The sequence below is a fragment of the Tachypleus tridentatus genome, chromosome 6 (genome assembly GCF_004210375.1).
Source record: "Tachypleus tridentatus isolate NWPU-2018 chromosome 6, ASM421037v1, whole genome shotgun sequence".
In the NCBI taxonomy this organism is placed as follows: domain Eukaryota; kingdom Metazoa; phylum Arthropoda; class Merostomata; order Xiphosura; family Limulidae; genus Tachypleus; species Tachypleus tridentatus.
Window position 1 is genome coordinate 117969242 of NC_134830.1, and position 17052 is coordinate 117986293.

The following is a 17052-nucleotide window of genomic DNA, read 5'->3' on the forward strand; positions in this document are numbered from 1 at the left end:
ACCCACGTGAAGTAAAAATGTATCTCAAGATGGCTAGTATGGGTATTAAAACTGTTTTTCTTAACCTGAAGGCCTGAGACACCTAAGAAGGTGAAACATTGTTTTCTAATTTATTTTAATAAAAGTTTTAATACCCATACCAGCCATCTTGAAATACAGTACACCTCTCCGTGGAGACATAATTATGAGAAATAACTGTCTTGTATACTATACTGCAAAAAATTGGAAACTAGATTCACTGAAAATAATAAAAAATCCTCCCAAGTTTACAAAGTGCATCTTTTAAAAACAATTTTTCTTTAAACATAGAACCAAAAATCAATGACCATGAAGTTATAAAAGTCATCTTAATTTAAGAATGCAGCCTCACTCTAAAACAGTACCACCTGTGGTACTAGGATATCTCTATTAAGCCTTTGAGTAATCTCTAATCATTTGGGAAAAAAAAAACCTTTAAAAGTAGACTCATTCTTGAAACACCACTGAAAACCTTTCTTGTAAATAGACTGGACCACCAAAAGATTGATAATAAGCAAAATACATGATTGTTGAGACAAAGTTAAAATTTCCTTACTTAATCGTATTATTTATTATTATCACATCAGAATATACGATGTGATAATAATTACTTTTGATGAAGAAATGATTTCACAGTCATTAACTGTTCACCCTTCTATAAATGCATACTCATTTAATATGGTAAAAAACAACTTTTTTTTTTTTGACAAGATTGTGTTAAAACTTGGCCAATTGTATTTAACTACGTTATAAAATATTGATACAGTATTTGTACAGCTGATGTTGAAAAGTTAATTTGAAGAATACGTTCTGGTTTCATTCATGGTAAAATCTTGACACACTGGAGGAAATAGATAATTCATAACTTTTCCATAGAAATAGTTTTCTGTTACTTACAGTCTGTCAGTGTTTTTAATGCTTTCTAACACATGATACTCATATATTTCTTCAAGCAAAGAATAGTTATAGGAAATATGATAAAATCTGTTGGTTTTAGAACAACAGTATTCTAAGTATAAATGAAAACACCTGTCCTAATAAATGAGTATTGCAGAAGACAACTGCAGAAGTATTGGTTCAACCAAAATAATATTTACTATAAAGTATTGTGTATAAATAGTAGATACATTATAGCTAGTCCATTCACAAATTGTAAGTTCTAATTCACAATGTTTTGTATATGTACATTATAACTAGAGTCCTTATTCACATTATTTTGGGTACATGCATTATAGCTGGTCCTATTTCACAGTACTCTGTATACATACATTACAACTAGTCCTAATTCATGTACCATAGCTGTAGAATTGTAACTAATGGGTGCCTCTTTTAAAAAAAACAAAAAGTGACCATGAAGAAACAGTAACTGAAGACATACTTGAAGGATGCAAATGGTGGAGAAACAAGTGAAAGTGATTCCAATTTAGTTCTAAATTTTATTTCAAACTGAGATTTCTAGAAAGGAATTAAGAAAAAAAAATATTTGGATAATATTCTCAATGTTTAACTAACATTCAGTTGTAACTTGGGTTCAGCATAGCCAGGTGATTAAGACACTCAACTCGTAATCTGAGGGTTACATGTTTGAATCCCTGTCACTCCCAAACATTTTTTCCCTTTCAGCCATAGGGACATTATAATGTGACAGTCAGTCCTGCTATTCATTTGTAAAAGAGTAGCCCAAGTGTTGGTGGTGATTAGCTGTCTTCCCTCTAGTCTTATACTACTAAATTAGGGATGGCTAATGCAGATAGCCCTTGTGTAGCTTTGTTCGAAATTCACAAACAGACAAACAGTTATGACTCCATAAGAAGAATACCTTAATGAATTCCACTGTGTAAGACAGTACTGAAACCAAAATATAGTGAAACTCTTAAATGGTAAGGAAAGAAGGAATTTTTTTTAATGAAAACAGTACTGTTAATCTTGTACAAGCACACTAACCCTTAAAAAATTTAATGTTGTATAATTAATCACATGTTAAATATTTGTACATAAGTCGCATGCTAATGCTTAGCATTACCTGTTAAACAATGCAACTTTGGTGTGTGTTTTGTGATGGCTAAAGTTGAATACAATTCTAAAGAGGTTATAATTTCATTGTGTAGGTCACTGATTAGACCACATTTGAAATGTCCAGTTCTGGGCTCCTTACCTTAGGGAAGACAATGAATTGTTAGAAATGATTCAGAAAAGGGTTACCAAAATGGTACTTGGGATAGAGGGATTGCCATATGAGGAGATATTAAGACCCCTAAAATTGTTTTCTATTGAAAAAAGAAGAGACCTGATTGAAGTGTTTAAGATTGTAAACGGAATTGATAATGGTGATGGGTCAACATTTTTCATACTTAACAGTAAGAATTATAGAACTAGAAAACAAATATAGATTTAGGCAAGGTAGAACCTGTCTTCAGCTAAGATAATTGTATCTTTCAAAGAGGGTGGTTGACATATGGAATGGATTGCATTTGCATGTTGTAGAAGCAGTTTAAAAGAAAAAAAATTGATAGATGTATATGAATGATAAATGCTAGCTTTAATTTTTTTTATTTTAATAGTTTCAGTTTGGCTTAGTGGATGGAACAGCTAAGATGGACCAACAGATGGACCCTTGTTTTCCCTAAACATTGTTATATGTTATGCTAATTGTTAAATCTTGCTTGTGATAACTACACATTATACTGGAATATTTTCATCCACAACTGTATGGTATTCCAGTTCTAGACATCTGTGTAAGTTTGATGAACTACCAGCACTGGCTACAGACATTATTTTTAAAAAGTTGTAAACGATGTGTGGTTGATCCCCCATAATCTAATACATATCAGTAAACATGTAACAGCATTAAAATTTATTACTTTTGTTGTATATCTTTAAAAGGTTTTTCATTGTCAACACTGATTTTAAAGCTACAGACACTGAAATTTGTAGATACCATAATTTCAACATTTTTTTGTTTTTTATTTCTCAAAACCTAACTATAAATGAGAGATGTAAAACAGTAGTTTTGGAACATAATAAATCACTTTATGAGGGGTATACACTCCATTTTACAATCAAAGGCACAACCAAGTTTTCCACTCAGGGGTCAAAGAATTTTTAAATTAAAAATATGAAATTGATCTAAGTTTTTAAATAAATAGCCATTAAAGCAAATGAAATGTAATAGCATTTATAGAAGTTTAATATTTAAATTAAACTATACAAAATGAGTATTCTATATAAAAGCTGAAAAATAATGTTATCAATATGCCTTGATTTTCAGGACAGCAGGCCCCTTGGATACACCTTTCTTTAGAGTATTGACAGATAAAATCCATTTTAGCACCATCTATTGTTTTGTATAAATACTGATAGTCGCTGGTGATATATCAAGTTCTACAAAATAGATATTTATTTTATTTATATTACACTAAGTACAGAGCTGTCAACATGACTGTATAATTCTGTGTACAATAACTTATATGTTCCTATTTCTAAATTATTACCAAAGGTGTTTGATACTAATATCTGAAAAACAAATACACATTTTGGTCTTTTTCTCTAGAAACCTGATATAATGACACTGCTTATTCATATACTCCGATAACAATTTCATGTTCTCTGTGCTCTTAAAAATAACACAGTTATCATCAGCATATCTAAAACCAACAGATTAAATTCTCTGAACACTTATTCAACCATTGTTTTCACTAGAACATGAAATAAGGGCTAATCTTGGGACCATAGCAACACCATCAGTTTGGTCATAAATACTGTTGTTAAAATTGAAATTATATTTCTAAGTAGCAAAGTTTAACAACTCAATAAAAGTAGAACTTGGCAACAATTCTAGAAGTGTATCGTTTTGAAAAACTCAAACCCGCTGCTCCAGGGAATATTGATTTACAGGGACTCGATATTATAACTCAAACAATGGATTTGTTCATCAAATATTAAGTCTGCCAGTTATCTGGAGATCTCACAATACTTTGTAACCACATTTTCATGCTCGTCAGATATATTAAAAATAATTTTTAAAAAAAGTCTAAACTCAGTGATGTCGAGAAAACCCACTTGTAGAGAAATATATATGCAAAAACGGCTCGTTTGGGTTGAGAAAATATTTTACATAGAAGAGCGAACAACGTTTAGACCTTCTTCGGTCATCGTCAGAATTAATGCGTTATGTTACGTGGTGTTTTTGACTGTACTGAGAATGTTGCGTATAAGTTTCTATTATTTCTACTCGTATTTTAATTCCGAACTAATTTTATTTAATAAAATTACATGATGTTGCATAAATAAATGTGGAGAACTGTGACTGATGGAAAGTTATTACCTTCTGTGCCATGTTATTTATATATATTTGTTTTTTAAAGTTATGTTATACGCCATCATTGGCTGTACTGTTGTTTGTATTTGATTAAAATATATTGTTTGTTTGTTTGTTTTGGAATTTCGCACAAAGCTACTCGAGGGCTATCTGTGCTAGCCGTCCCTAATTTAGCAGTGTAAGACTAGAGGGAAGGCAGCTAGTCATCACCACCCACCGCCAACGATTATCAACGAATAGTGGGATTGACCGTCACATTATACGCCCCCACGGCTGGGAGGGCGAGCATCATTAGCGCGACGCAGGCGCGAACCCGCGACCCTCGGATTACGAGTCGCACGCCTTACGCGCTTGGCCATGCCGGGCCAAATATATTGTTACCCGCTGATGTTGATTATGTCATATTTAGAAACTTGACCTACAAAGACATATTGATTGCAGTATGTTAATTAAATTATTTAACTAACGATATTGATTATATTTTGTTAATTAAGTGCTACCAGAACTCGGTGTTGGTTGTACCTATTTAATTACTGATGCTACAACAGTGGTGTTGGTTATATAAGATTTGAAAAACTGAGTTCCATAATAATGTTAATCATATCTAATTAGTTGAATTAGGAATCTAGGTCTCTTAGCTGAATAACTGAATTTACTCTTATTTTATAACACGTCCACAGCTAAAAGTACAGAACGTGTTTAGAGGCATAGCTTTCCGATACGTTAATCACAGTTATGCCGTGTTTCGTAATGATGTATATCATCGTGACGTTAGTAATCTGATTGGCAAAGTACTGTTTTTTTCGTAGTATAGTTTATCGTACCTGAAGGATTAAGTGCCGTTATATATCAGTGTTAATTATACCTGAGTAATTACATTGTGTTATATTGAAGAGCTAACGAGATCTATTGTTTAGATGGAGTTAAAGTAGCTTTGGTTGTACTTACACAAGACAGTGTTAACTAAATGGTGGTGTTAATTATTTCTAAAATTAATTGAGTGATTTTTACATTGCTCTAACGAATATAATTAGCTCTTAAGTCGATCTTCAGTCAGATATTGTAAGTACTGGTTTAAAATAAAAACAAAAATTTGACTAAAAAAAACAACAACAATAGATCTCCCACGAACTCCTACGTCACATGCTGTGTTGGGTGTTTCAGTAGTAGACGTAATATGAGTCATCGTATATAGATTTTAAACAGAGCTGAAATACACTAAAATATAAGTAAGCCAATGTGGATTGGGTATAAATGTAACATCTATTTAATGGTTCAAAATCAATACAAACAAATATAGATAAACATTGAGCTAAAGCCATAAATGACAACGTGCTAAAATGAATATAATTCTTAAAAGATAAACAGCAAAGTGTTATAATGACTTAAGATTCGTATGGAAGTGAAAACGTTATTTATATACATATCGAAATCTTATCTATCCAATGGAATAGCTGTTTTTCATTAAATGTTGTTAGTTTTGAATGGTGCTAATTGAACATTAAATGGACAACTGAAGAGGATGTGGCCAGGTTCTTCACAGCTGGTGAGGTTGTCCACTCTTGATGGTGTTATTCAATCTCAATTTCGCACCACAAACACAAAGGCAACGGTTGAATCTGATGCACAGCCATCTGCACCCTGGCTCACTCTGGCAACTTCGCCGAATTTCACTAGTGTAAAGCTCAGAGAGTTTGGTTTTCTGAGCTACTTCGTTTCGAAGCTGACTCGAAACTTGTCCATTGTCCTTCCCATAAACATACGTCCATGGATGAAGAAAACCCTATGTTAATGACGCATAAGATTATAAACTGTGAAGAGGGAAAGTTTTATGAATAATAAACTAACCTGTTTGTGTAAACTTTAATCAAGAAAGGTAAGAAAACAATAACAAGTAATCGTAATCTATCACTTTCTCAAATCCTGTTACTATCTAATCCTAATATATATTTATGGGAAATAAAAATTAAATAACTTGTTTCGGAGTTTAGTGTTATTACCAGATGACATAAAACTGTGATAAAAACTCATAGGTTAAAGAGAAGAAACCAATGATGTGTCAACATTGTCTTTTTTAGACTAGAAAAAAATTCTCGTCATTTTTATTCTATTTCTAATTTCTTCAACATGTTATTCTTTAACAAAGATCAGGAACTTAAAGTTAATTTATTCAATGTGCAATTGTTGTATTTTTAGGTATCTATAATTATACAACGAAATTTATAATTAAGTACATGTAAAGCAGTTTGCCATTCAAAATTCATTCTGAATTAATGTTTCTTTATGTAGTATCGGACATATCTAATGTGTTACATTAAGTTCTAATTAAATGTAACGATTAGACTGTTTCTTTGTTTCGGAATATTTCACAAAGCTATACACAAGAACTGTCGCACATAGGAGTTCTAGTTTTTGAACTGATAGATTTAGAGGGAACAACGTATACCATAAACAATGAGGCTATTCTGTTAGAGATCGCATTTAACTAAAAGTATTGTAACCATTATAAACAGCTCACCAGTTGTTGTTTTTTAAATATTAACGGTTTACTTTGAAAGTGATGCTTTTAACCTTTGAACAAAGTTTAGAAGTATAGTAATACATACCAAAAGAAGAAGCACTACAGCCACTGTGTAAAAAGGGTTTTCTCTGCTCATCTTTACCAGTCTTTGTCTTGATGCAGTAAATTTAATCAGTTTATCAAGCGTACTAGCTAATAAAATAATAGTCTCGGAAATGTAGCTTCAAATTCACGACGAAAACCTTGAAGAGTGTGAGCGAGTCCGTTCTTTTATTGAAACCTACTGGAATACTGACCAATAATATTCAACTGTTAGCAATCATTACTAACTCTTAATCTAGAACAACAACAGTGTGAGTCACTGTGTGAACAAACTTTTGAGGGCACCACTGTCCTAACATGAGGAAGCCATCAGACCCACTCCAACTGCTTTTCAACCACAAACGTTTTTTGTTTTTTTTCTGTTTTTGTTTCGGCTTGAAATGAAGACGTTGGGTAATTTGAAAGTCATCGCGTAGTGATAACTTTCTTATTAACTTATCCTCTGTAGAAATGGCAGTTTTTTTTTTGCACCTAATTCACTAGAACAACTTTAATTGAGAGACCTGATTTTGCACTTTTAAATGTATGACGGCTGTGTTGCAATTTGACGAAGTAATATAAAAATAATAAAGTAATGGAATATGATATTTCATAAATATTTATGTTTTCTTGAAATCGCCTATAGACAACGAACATCTATCTAAAACTTTTTAAAGTACAGTAAAATGTGTTTTATTCCCATGTCATCTTCGGAGAACGATGGTTTTCGTAAACAAGTTCACCCTAATTACAGCTTGTTTGCTTGTTAAATTTCGCACAAAGCTACTCGAGGGTTATCTACGCTAGTAGTCCCTAATTTTGATGTTATAAGACAAGAAGGAAGGCACCTAGTCAACACCACTCACAGTCAACTCTGGGGCTGCTCTTTACCAACGAAAAGCCCCCCACTAGTACAGTGGTATGTCCACGAATTTACAACGCTAAAATCAGGGGTTCTCGATTTCTCTCGGTGGGCTCAGCAGATAACCCGATATGGCTTTGCTATAAAAAACATACACACATTACAAACGTAAAACGATATTGACCATCACATTATAACCCGCCCATGATTTAAAGGGTGAGCATGTTCGGTGGCGAGATTCAAACCTTCGACCCACAGAGTGCGAGTCGAGCGACCTAATCATCAGGCCATGTCGCATTAACTATGGAATAATAACAAATCTCGCTGTGTTTTATACATTGTTTCTTCATCGTCATGTGGACACTGAATACAAAATGTATATTTTATTAGTGTAGGGTAAATAATACCATGTAAATAAATTAGGTTTTCTTATTAGAGTTTCGTTTGAAATATTGTTATAATATCTGTTCTCCAACTAGAGCGCTTATGGGAGAGCATTCTGTCTCGAACATTCACATTTTAAAGTTACTTTGATTTGAATTTCGCGCAAAGCTACAAGAGGGCTATCAGCGTTAGCCGTTCCTAATTGTGAAGTGATAAAGTAAGAAGGAAGGCAACTAATCATCAGCACCCACCACCATCTCTTGAGCTACTCTTACCAACAAGTACTGGAATTCACCCCTTATTATAACTCCTCCACAGCTGAAAAGGCGAGCATGTTTGGTGGGATAGGGATTCGAATTCCCAACCCTCAGATTACGAGTCGAGTACCCTCACCACCTGTCCATGTCAGGCCCACATCTCAAATTAAATGAAATAAAAAATTGAATATAAAAACATCATAATCTAATTTGTAATTTTTAAATGAATTATTTCTATAATATATCTCTACGGCTATTAAGCCTAATTTATGCTTACGATAGTTGGAAAAAAAAAAAAAAAAAAACGATATAAATATTGGCCGCGAGAACAAACATCTCGGATTGCGGATCGAGATGTCTGTGGTTCAAGACATGATACTAACATACATGTTCGGCACTTTCAGCTGTGGGCATTTTAGGGAAGTGACAATCAGTTCCGTTGTTTAGTTCAAGGAGCCGGACAAAGCCTGTGTGACGATTGGTATTGCGTCCTGACCGCCTTCTCTCTGGTCAGTAGTTCAAAATTAGAAATGACTATTACAAAGCCCTCATGGACTCTTACCTGACAGTTTAGCCTGCGTGCACATAAGGTACTGTTCAGATTAGAAATTCCATTTTTCTCACATAATAACAACCATACAGTTGTATATCCAGTCAATGCAATTCAAATTTACAACGGGCAATACCAATCCTAACAAAACCTGAGATAATGAAACAGTGTATGAAAATATTTAAAAAATTAGTCAAATCCCAGTAGATCCATACGTTACCAGACCATAAAATCAAGTAAAATCACAGAGCTCATACAAATCTTTTAATGTCAATTTTATTACATTTATTACTGTTACTGGTTTTGGATTATTTAGATAGTTAATTAAATAAATTATTTTCAAGTTGAATTTCATAACTTTATGTGTCACTTATTATTCTCATGTAATAATGCAAATAACTCGAAAGTGTCGGCTTGATATTTTTCTGCATGAGTTGTCGTTGTTGAGTCTCTCACTTGTCACAGTGGTTTCCTTCGGTTTCTTTGCTTGTTTTTGAATTTCGTGCAAAGCTACACTAGGGCAATCTGCAATAGCCGTTCCTAATTTAGGAGTGTAAGACAAGAGGAAAGGCAGCTACTCATCACCACCCACCGCCAACACTTGGGCTACCCTATCACCAACGAACAGTGAGATTGCCCATAACATTATAACGCCCCCACGGCTGAAAGAGCGAGAATGTTTGGTTCGATAGGGATTCGAACCTGCAACCCTCGAATTTACGAGTTGCATGCCATAACCACCTGGCCATGCCAGACCTGGTTCTTTTCGGTACAACAAATATACCAAGGGGTCCAACAGGCCTCGCACCCTGTGAGGTAAGACTATTTTAGTCATTTTTACACTGTAGTTCATACACTGAAGAAATGTATGGCAAGGGAAAAGGGCGGAGAGAATGTGTATAGCGTGCAGGCGAAGGGGGGGAGGGTTCAGGGCAAGAAAATTTGGAACCACTAGTTTTATACTCTCACCTAAATATCCATGAAGGGAAAACTCGAATAAAGGTTTTTGGGTTTTAACTTGGTTCTTTTTAGAAAAGCTCATATGTTACCCCAGGTTCTAACTTGGTTCTTTCTAGAAAAGTTCATTCCTATATTCGTTTTTATTGTAAAGTCGTAATTTTAGTTATTATTGTTATTTATTTTTGTAGCTAAGACGATAAATGATAGTTACTCGACATTTTATGAAGGACGAGTTTTTTGGGGGTAACACTCCACTTTTAATAAACTTCTCAGTTACCGTTTTATGATATATTCATTGTTATTATATCAAAATATTCACGTTTACTGGTTAGGGTTTTGTTGGTTGGTTGGTCTTTAGAGCAAAGCTACATTAGTTGTGCTCAACGCGAGAAATGAAATCTCAAAATTTAGCTTAGCGAGTCCGTAAGTTCAGGAAGGATATTAAACTTATATCATTCTTTTACTTTCTACGGAGACGGTTCGAGTTAATTAAACATTTTCATACATTCATTTATAACTAAAGGAGATAATCTTTACTAGTAAGTTTTATCTCTCTACGTTGTAATAGGAGAGTATTATAAATAGAAAGGAATATCCAAAAAAACTAGTAAACATCTTGCATGACTGAAATGGAAAAAAGAAAACCCAACAAACTATTCGTTTATACTGCGCATGCTCAGTCGTTGATATTATTTATGGGTAATAGTAGATATAATTTCATCTATATTATTATTTACTTAGATGTGTAGTTTATGGAAATGGAAATTTTCCGTTTATTCTAAGCTATATGTATGTACACAATGAACGCAGTATTTCAAAATGGGTTCTGTCATAGTTTACGAACATGATAATATCAAATACTAAAGAAAAAGGGCGTTTAATTAAAATTGTGAATTAAAGCATATTTTATTCTGTGCAGTTTCACTAACTATGACGTGATGCGCCGAACTGTAATATCTCGAGATCGATCTGCAAAAAGCCCGATTTCTCAGAAAGACTGGGATTCTGACATCTAAATCCCGTGTTCCACTTACTCTCCCGCGAGACTTTTCCAGCTACAAAAGATGGCTGTAAGTTACTCACAGTGAATAAATATAGAGGAACTGTTTGACAAAGACTGCAGTTTAATCAGCAACACCTCACATGAAGCATGCGCTTTAATTTTCCGCATAAGTAAGGACGTTCTAGTAAATATCACAACGTAATTTGTTGTTCATATCGTTTTCACCACATACATGTTCTCAGAAGCTCGTTTTCTGTGCAACAGAAAGTTTCGTTTCCCATTGGTTGATGCTTATAGAGAATTGTCTCACTACGACAAAGACAACTATCATTGGAACGATAGTAAAAAAAACTTCGTTTTGGTTAATAAAAACAAACGTGTATATACCCTTACCTTATTGTGTTACAATACCAGAAGTTGACTTGTAGGTGCTACTTTATTACATAGCTTCACAACACATAATTCATTTGTACTTTTGCACTTTGATTTGTTTTTCTTAGACTTGGTTCCATAAAGTTACGTAATACAATTAATTGTTTCTTATAAAACTTTGGTTTATCCTTTTAAAGAGCTTTACTTCCACAGAACCTTGATATTAATTTCCTGTCAGAAAAGCCGCCTACTGAGAAAGAAACTATAACAAAATAACCTGGTAAAGCTATTAACTAATTCAATACACTTCTCTTGATTTACTGATAGAGATCAGAATGCATTGTTTCATCAGCAGGGTAGCCTCGCTCTTAATATGGTTTTCGTCCGTAAACCAAATAATACCTCACAAGGTTTGATCAGTTTAGGAAAGTTAGGTTATTTTAAAATAAATATATTAAGGTAACAACGCAAAACAATTTCTATAATAAAAGTATAAGAAATAAAATTTAAAATAGTAACATTAAATGCATTATTTAAACCAATACTGTTATCGAAAGAAATATTAAAGTAGTGTAATAAATTATACATTAGTTACAAAACACACAAACACGAATTATTAGCTTCACCTACTGTTGCAGATTTAGTGTTCCTTGAACAATTTAACATTATTATAAAAGTGTTCAAAAATAACTTATTATAACTGACCCTCAAAATATCTTGCGATTCATTAAACAGCTCACACAGGATAAATCTATGACACATGCTACTGCTTAGGTGTGGAAGCAATTATCAGAACACTCCATAGAATATAGTCAAAAACTACTGTTTATGTAAATAAAAAACAATAATAAGAAATTAAATGACAAATTGAATCGTACAACAAATATCTGTAACAAGAATTCAACAGTTTAAAACTTAATACAAAAACACAAAGTGTCTAACGTCTAAGAGATGTCTTTAACATAGGTACTTCAACCTTAACCTCTGCCACATAAAAACACTGAAGTTAACAGAGATACGTTGATTTAGGTGATATTTAATTCTATTTATTCTGATTAAGGTGATACTTAACTCCAGGTACGTTGATTAAGGTGATACGTATTGTTTGTTTTGTTTTTTTTATTTCGCGCAAAGCTATACGAGGGCTATCTGCGCTAACCATCCCTAATTTAGCAGTGTAAGACAAGAAGAAAGGCAACTAGTCACCACTATCCACCGCCAACTCTTGGGCTACTCTTTTACCAACGAATAGTAGGATTGACCGCACATTATAACGCCCCTGCGGCCGAAAGGGCGAGCATGTTTGGTGTGACGGGGATGCGAACCCGCGACTCTCACATTACGAGTCGAACGCCTTAACCCACCTGGCCATGCCGAGTCTAGGTGATACTTAACTCCAGATATATTGATTAAGGTGATACTTAACTCCAGATATATTGATTCAGGTGATACTTAACTCCAGATATATTGATTAAGGTGATACTTATCTCCAGATATATTGATTCAGGTGATACTTAACTCCAGATATATTGATTAAGGTGATACTTAACTCCAGATATATTGATTCAGGTGATACTTAACTCCAGATATGTTGATTCAGGTGATACTTAACTCCAGATATATTGATTAAGGTGATACTTAACTCCAGATATATTGATTCAGGTGATACTTAACTCCAGATATATTGATTCAGGCGATACTTAACTCCAGATATGTTGATTAAGGTGATATTTAATTCCAGATATTTTTATTTGTTTCCAGAGTGAATTTTGTTGGATAGATGTGTCAATAAGATCTTCATAATCGGAATAATGCATCATCATACCTACAAGGGCGACTATGTGCAAACATTTGTTACGATTTTTCTTTCTGAGATTTGTTATGTATAAAAAATTCCAGTTCTAAACCATTTGAATCTCTAACTTGTGGGCTCTAATAGCCTCCTATTGGAATTCGTTATATTTGTTGGAAGACATGCTGGAAAAATTGCATAAGTGTGTTATCAAGTAAAAATATACACCGCCTCCGTGGATTTGTTTAATGTGGCTATAAAATTGGACAAAACAAACTCAGTGACAAAGTGCGCTTCATTTTCCTTATCTGTTGTTTTTTTAAACCAGAACTGCATTTTATACACACATGGATTTAACGGCCAAGTCAAAGATTCCTAGGGTCTAGCAGTCCCATATTTTGAACTAAGGACTAGAAAGAAGGAAAGCAACTAGCCAGCAGAACATGCCATCAAAAAAGCCTTGCTTGGCTTTGTGTGGAATAAAGTAATATACTTTCACTTTTATAATGAACCCAGGTTCTTCACCGGTTTTGTACCTCAGATCTTTTGACATACAGCTCAGCACGCGAGCTGTTAAACTCTCCCCTCCCCCCTTTTTCTTATCTATAGCTATTTTTGGATATTTCCTTTAGTGTTAAAATGTTAAAATGAGTTATTGTTAAAACCAGTCTTGTTTACTGGAAATGTTAATTTTAAATATATATATATATATATACATACAAATAAAACTTACGAAATAGGATAACGACCCCTTACTGGGTTCAAATATATCCTTCTGGTGGTGACAGGGACAAACAAGCTTTAATAAATCATCTATTTTTGTAACTTAAAAACGATAACCAGAAATTCACTTTCTGCGTTTAAATCGTTCTCGAGTTTCTGAGAATGTTTCAAATTTTAATTTACAGGTGAACACAATCCAACCGAAGTCTGATTCTTTTTAGTTCTAGACTGAGTAAATCGTGAGACTTCAGGTGAAGTTTTCAGCCACTAAGTCTCGCTTTTAGATTGGTACAAATCAGATAATTCGAGGTATGTTTTTAAAACAATGTTTTGTTCGTATTCGTTGATGGTACCTATTCATTAAGCGCAAACTGCATGTAAAGGACAATGTTAATAAAATTTCCCATTCCTTCTTTCTGTTATTATTAATCCATTTATGATGCTAATTGCAAATTGTTCTTTTTGGAAGATAAAAATTAACTAACTTATTAAGCACTTTTGTCTTCAGGTTGAAAGTCAAAAGCTTATTTAAGATAGAAGGGAAACTTTGCATTATTTCAGGGGTTCTTTATACTCCCTTTCTTCAAATAAAAACCCTAAAACAAAATAGCTGATGTCCAACGTTGGATAGTTTCTAGTTATCAAACAAAAAATACGGTAACGGACCCAACCAACTCTGAGTGATGAATGCTTATGTACACATAGAAAAACATATATGTCGCATATAACACATCATCATTATAGCATAATGATAATGATTCCTTGATCTAAACCACCATCTTTAGTTACGTTATACAAGAAAGAGAAAATATTAAAGTTTATTCCCGGTGTTGATGCTTTAACTTGTCATGTTTAAAACAGGAAATTAGATCCTTACTGTAATTTCGAGGCTTAACAATGTGTAGCTGGAGTTCTGGTATATGGAAGTATAGATACAAATAAAATAACACAAATAACAACACAGCTCCCTTCTACCACTATTCCATTGGTAAGTTTCTGGGATTACTATGCTAAAATTCAACTATCGATACCTGTTGAAGGCACAGTACTAATAGCCTATTGTGTAGCCTTGCGCTTAACAACAAAGAAACAAACTCGAACATAGCTTTCAAAATATGTCGAATTACTTACAATGCTAAAATCTGGGGTTCGATTCTCTGTGGGGAGGAGGCACGGCAGATAACCGAATGTGGTTTTGTCAAACAAACAAGCACGCAAACAGCTATAGATGCAACTTTTTATAGTAGTTTGTGAATTATGTCCAACTCTCCAAGTATTTTGTTTTTTGTTTTTGAATTTCGCACAAAGCTACTCGAGGGCTATCTGTGCTAGCCGTCCTTCATTTTGCAGTGTAAGACTAGAGGGAAGGCAGATAGTCATCACCACCCACCGCCAACTCTTGGGCTACTCTTTTACCAACGAATAGTGGGATTGACCGTCACATTATAACACCCCCACGGCTGAAAGGGCGAGCATGTTTGACACGACGGGGATGCAAACCCGCGACCCTCGGATTACGAGTCGCACGCCTTAACGCGCTTGGCCATGCCGGGCCACTCTCCAAGTAAACCCAAGACAATAACCAAAGAATTGAATCAAACGCAATACACAACCAAAGTTTTTTTTATTTTTTATTAAGACAGATTGTTTGTATTTTAGATAATTTGTTCATTCTATCTAAACTTTTCACTTTGCAAAGCTTCCCAACATTTGAAATAGAAAGAGTGTGAAATGTTTTGACTAGATCTTATTTTTATGGCCAACAGACTTTTTCAGGTCAAATCTTTCCTTTGCCAGGAGTAAGACCTCACTTGGGATCCGGCGCTGAACACCGGGTTTCATAGGCTCTATGGACGGAATGACAGTCTATCTTCCAGTTAACAGCTGGTGCTCATTAAACAGCTGGGAAGATTAAAACACTCGGGATGAAGAACACAGCAGTATGTCACAAGCAAGCCTTGAACTCACAGCCATCCAACTACAAATCCAAAACGCAAAAACAGTGAGCCACGCTGCCTCCACGTGTTCAGGTTCCTTAAGAAAAGCTTTGGTGCTGCACTCTGTGATCGAGACAAAACATTAATAATATAGTGTACTATAAGTCTCGTTTTTCTTCATTTTTCACTGAATAAAAGTAACTAGAACTTAAAGTGAAATATTTCTAACTTATATTCACATTGAAAAATATTGAATATAGCCTATGTTTATCCTTACGTATTGAAGAGACGGCTTAAGAGGATATTGTTATGCAAGGTGTTTTTTCACATGTTGTTTTTCCTTTATGAATATTATATGTGCATAAAGAATATTTCAAGAGAGGATAATAAAAATGCACTTAGTTAATGCCGTGTATATTTAATGATGCATTATGTATTCATAAACCATATTTCTTCATCAGTGACATCCCCAGTCATGCGTAACTCGTGTTCTCAACATTCCTGCTGTAAGAAGGAACCAAATAAGGCATTCTATACAGAAGGTAGGTTCTATCTAGAATATATTTTCTGAACCTTCTCCAGGAAATTATTAAACGTGACAACGCAGGTGACTGTCGATTATAAGTCTCTCAGTTCTTCAAATCGCTATATTCCTGATCATTGTTTTGAAATGTTACAAGCAAGCATACTCTTAGAATGGTAAGAGAAAATTAGACTCACTTCTCTAACAGTATTGACATTTTAGGGTGTTAATCATGCTTCATAAGAACTGGATTATATGTTTAGTTCTGTCCTTGGAACTACTTCCTACGTCGCTGATCGTGCTTAGTCCGGTAACCATGATTAAGCACTGTTACCTGACACTGAGGTTTTCAATGTATCTCAGAATACCATCATAATACGTTTCCCTTTCACCATGTTTAAGCAGATTCAAGATAAAAAAGTCCGTTGGAAACGTTCCACAGATTTGACAAAAAATATGGTTAAGTGGAATTGCCGTAATTACAGTTCTTTTCTAGTTATCTTTCTTATGGTAACAAACACTGATTCCCAGGTAAATATCTCATTTTGTGAGCCACATTCGGCTTTATATCCTATAATATTTACTATAGTTCCAAGCGATTTGCCTAACTTTATCATAATACCTTTTTGGGTTGAAAGGTTCTCTATCGTAGCCATAACCTTAATATTGTGGATGAAGGCGATGTTTCATATTGGCTCAGTGCGTGGTATTGGAGCTCTAAACTTTTCCAGGTGTGAGTGTTTGCATTCAG

General features: G+C 34.1%; 2 protein-coding genes and 1 long non-coding RNA gene across 5 annotated transcripts in view; 2 read left to right on the forward strand and 1 right to left on the reverse strand.

Moving 5' to 3' along the window:
* LOC143253415 (amyloid protein-binding protein 2-like) overlaps positions 1-3291 on the forward strand; it is a 34243-nt gene extending 30952 nt beyond the window's left edge. The window contains exon 5 of the mRNA XM_076507270.1: positions 2580-3291. Within this exon, the coding sequence (XP_076363385.1) occupies positions 2580-2645 (66 nt within the window). The 3' untranslated portion in view covers positions 2646-3291. The remainder of the gene's footprint in view (positions 1-2579) is intronic.
* Positions 3292-5580: 2289 nt separating this feature from the next.
* LOC143253417 (uncharacterized) lies at positions 5581-7240 on the reverse strand. The gene is made up of 2 exons (XR_013029567.1): positions 6943-7240; positions 5581-6119 (listed from the first exon to the last, which is right to left on the reverse strand). It is a non-coding gene; the product is annotated as an uncharacterized LOC143253417 (long non-coding RNA).
* A 9126-nt stretch (positions 7241-16366) lies between these two features.
* LOC143253418 (NAD(+) hydrolase sarm1-like) overlaps positions 16367-17052 on the forward strand; it is a 60067-nt gene continuing 59381 nt past the window's right edge. Inside the window, exon 1 of one of the 3 annotated variants that reach the window (XM_076507278.1) lies at positions 16367-16477. The gene's annotated coding sequence lies outside the window, so the exon portion shown is untranslated. Of the gene's footprint in view, positions 16478-16568; positions 16833-17052 lie in introns of those variants that run through there. The other 2 variants (XM_076507276.1, XM_076507277.1) reach the window with 2 other exon arrangements.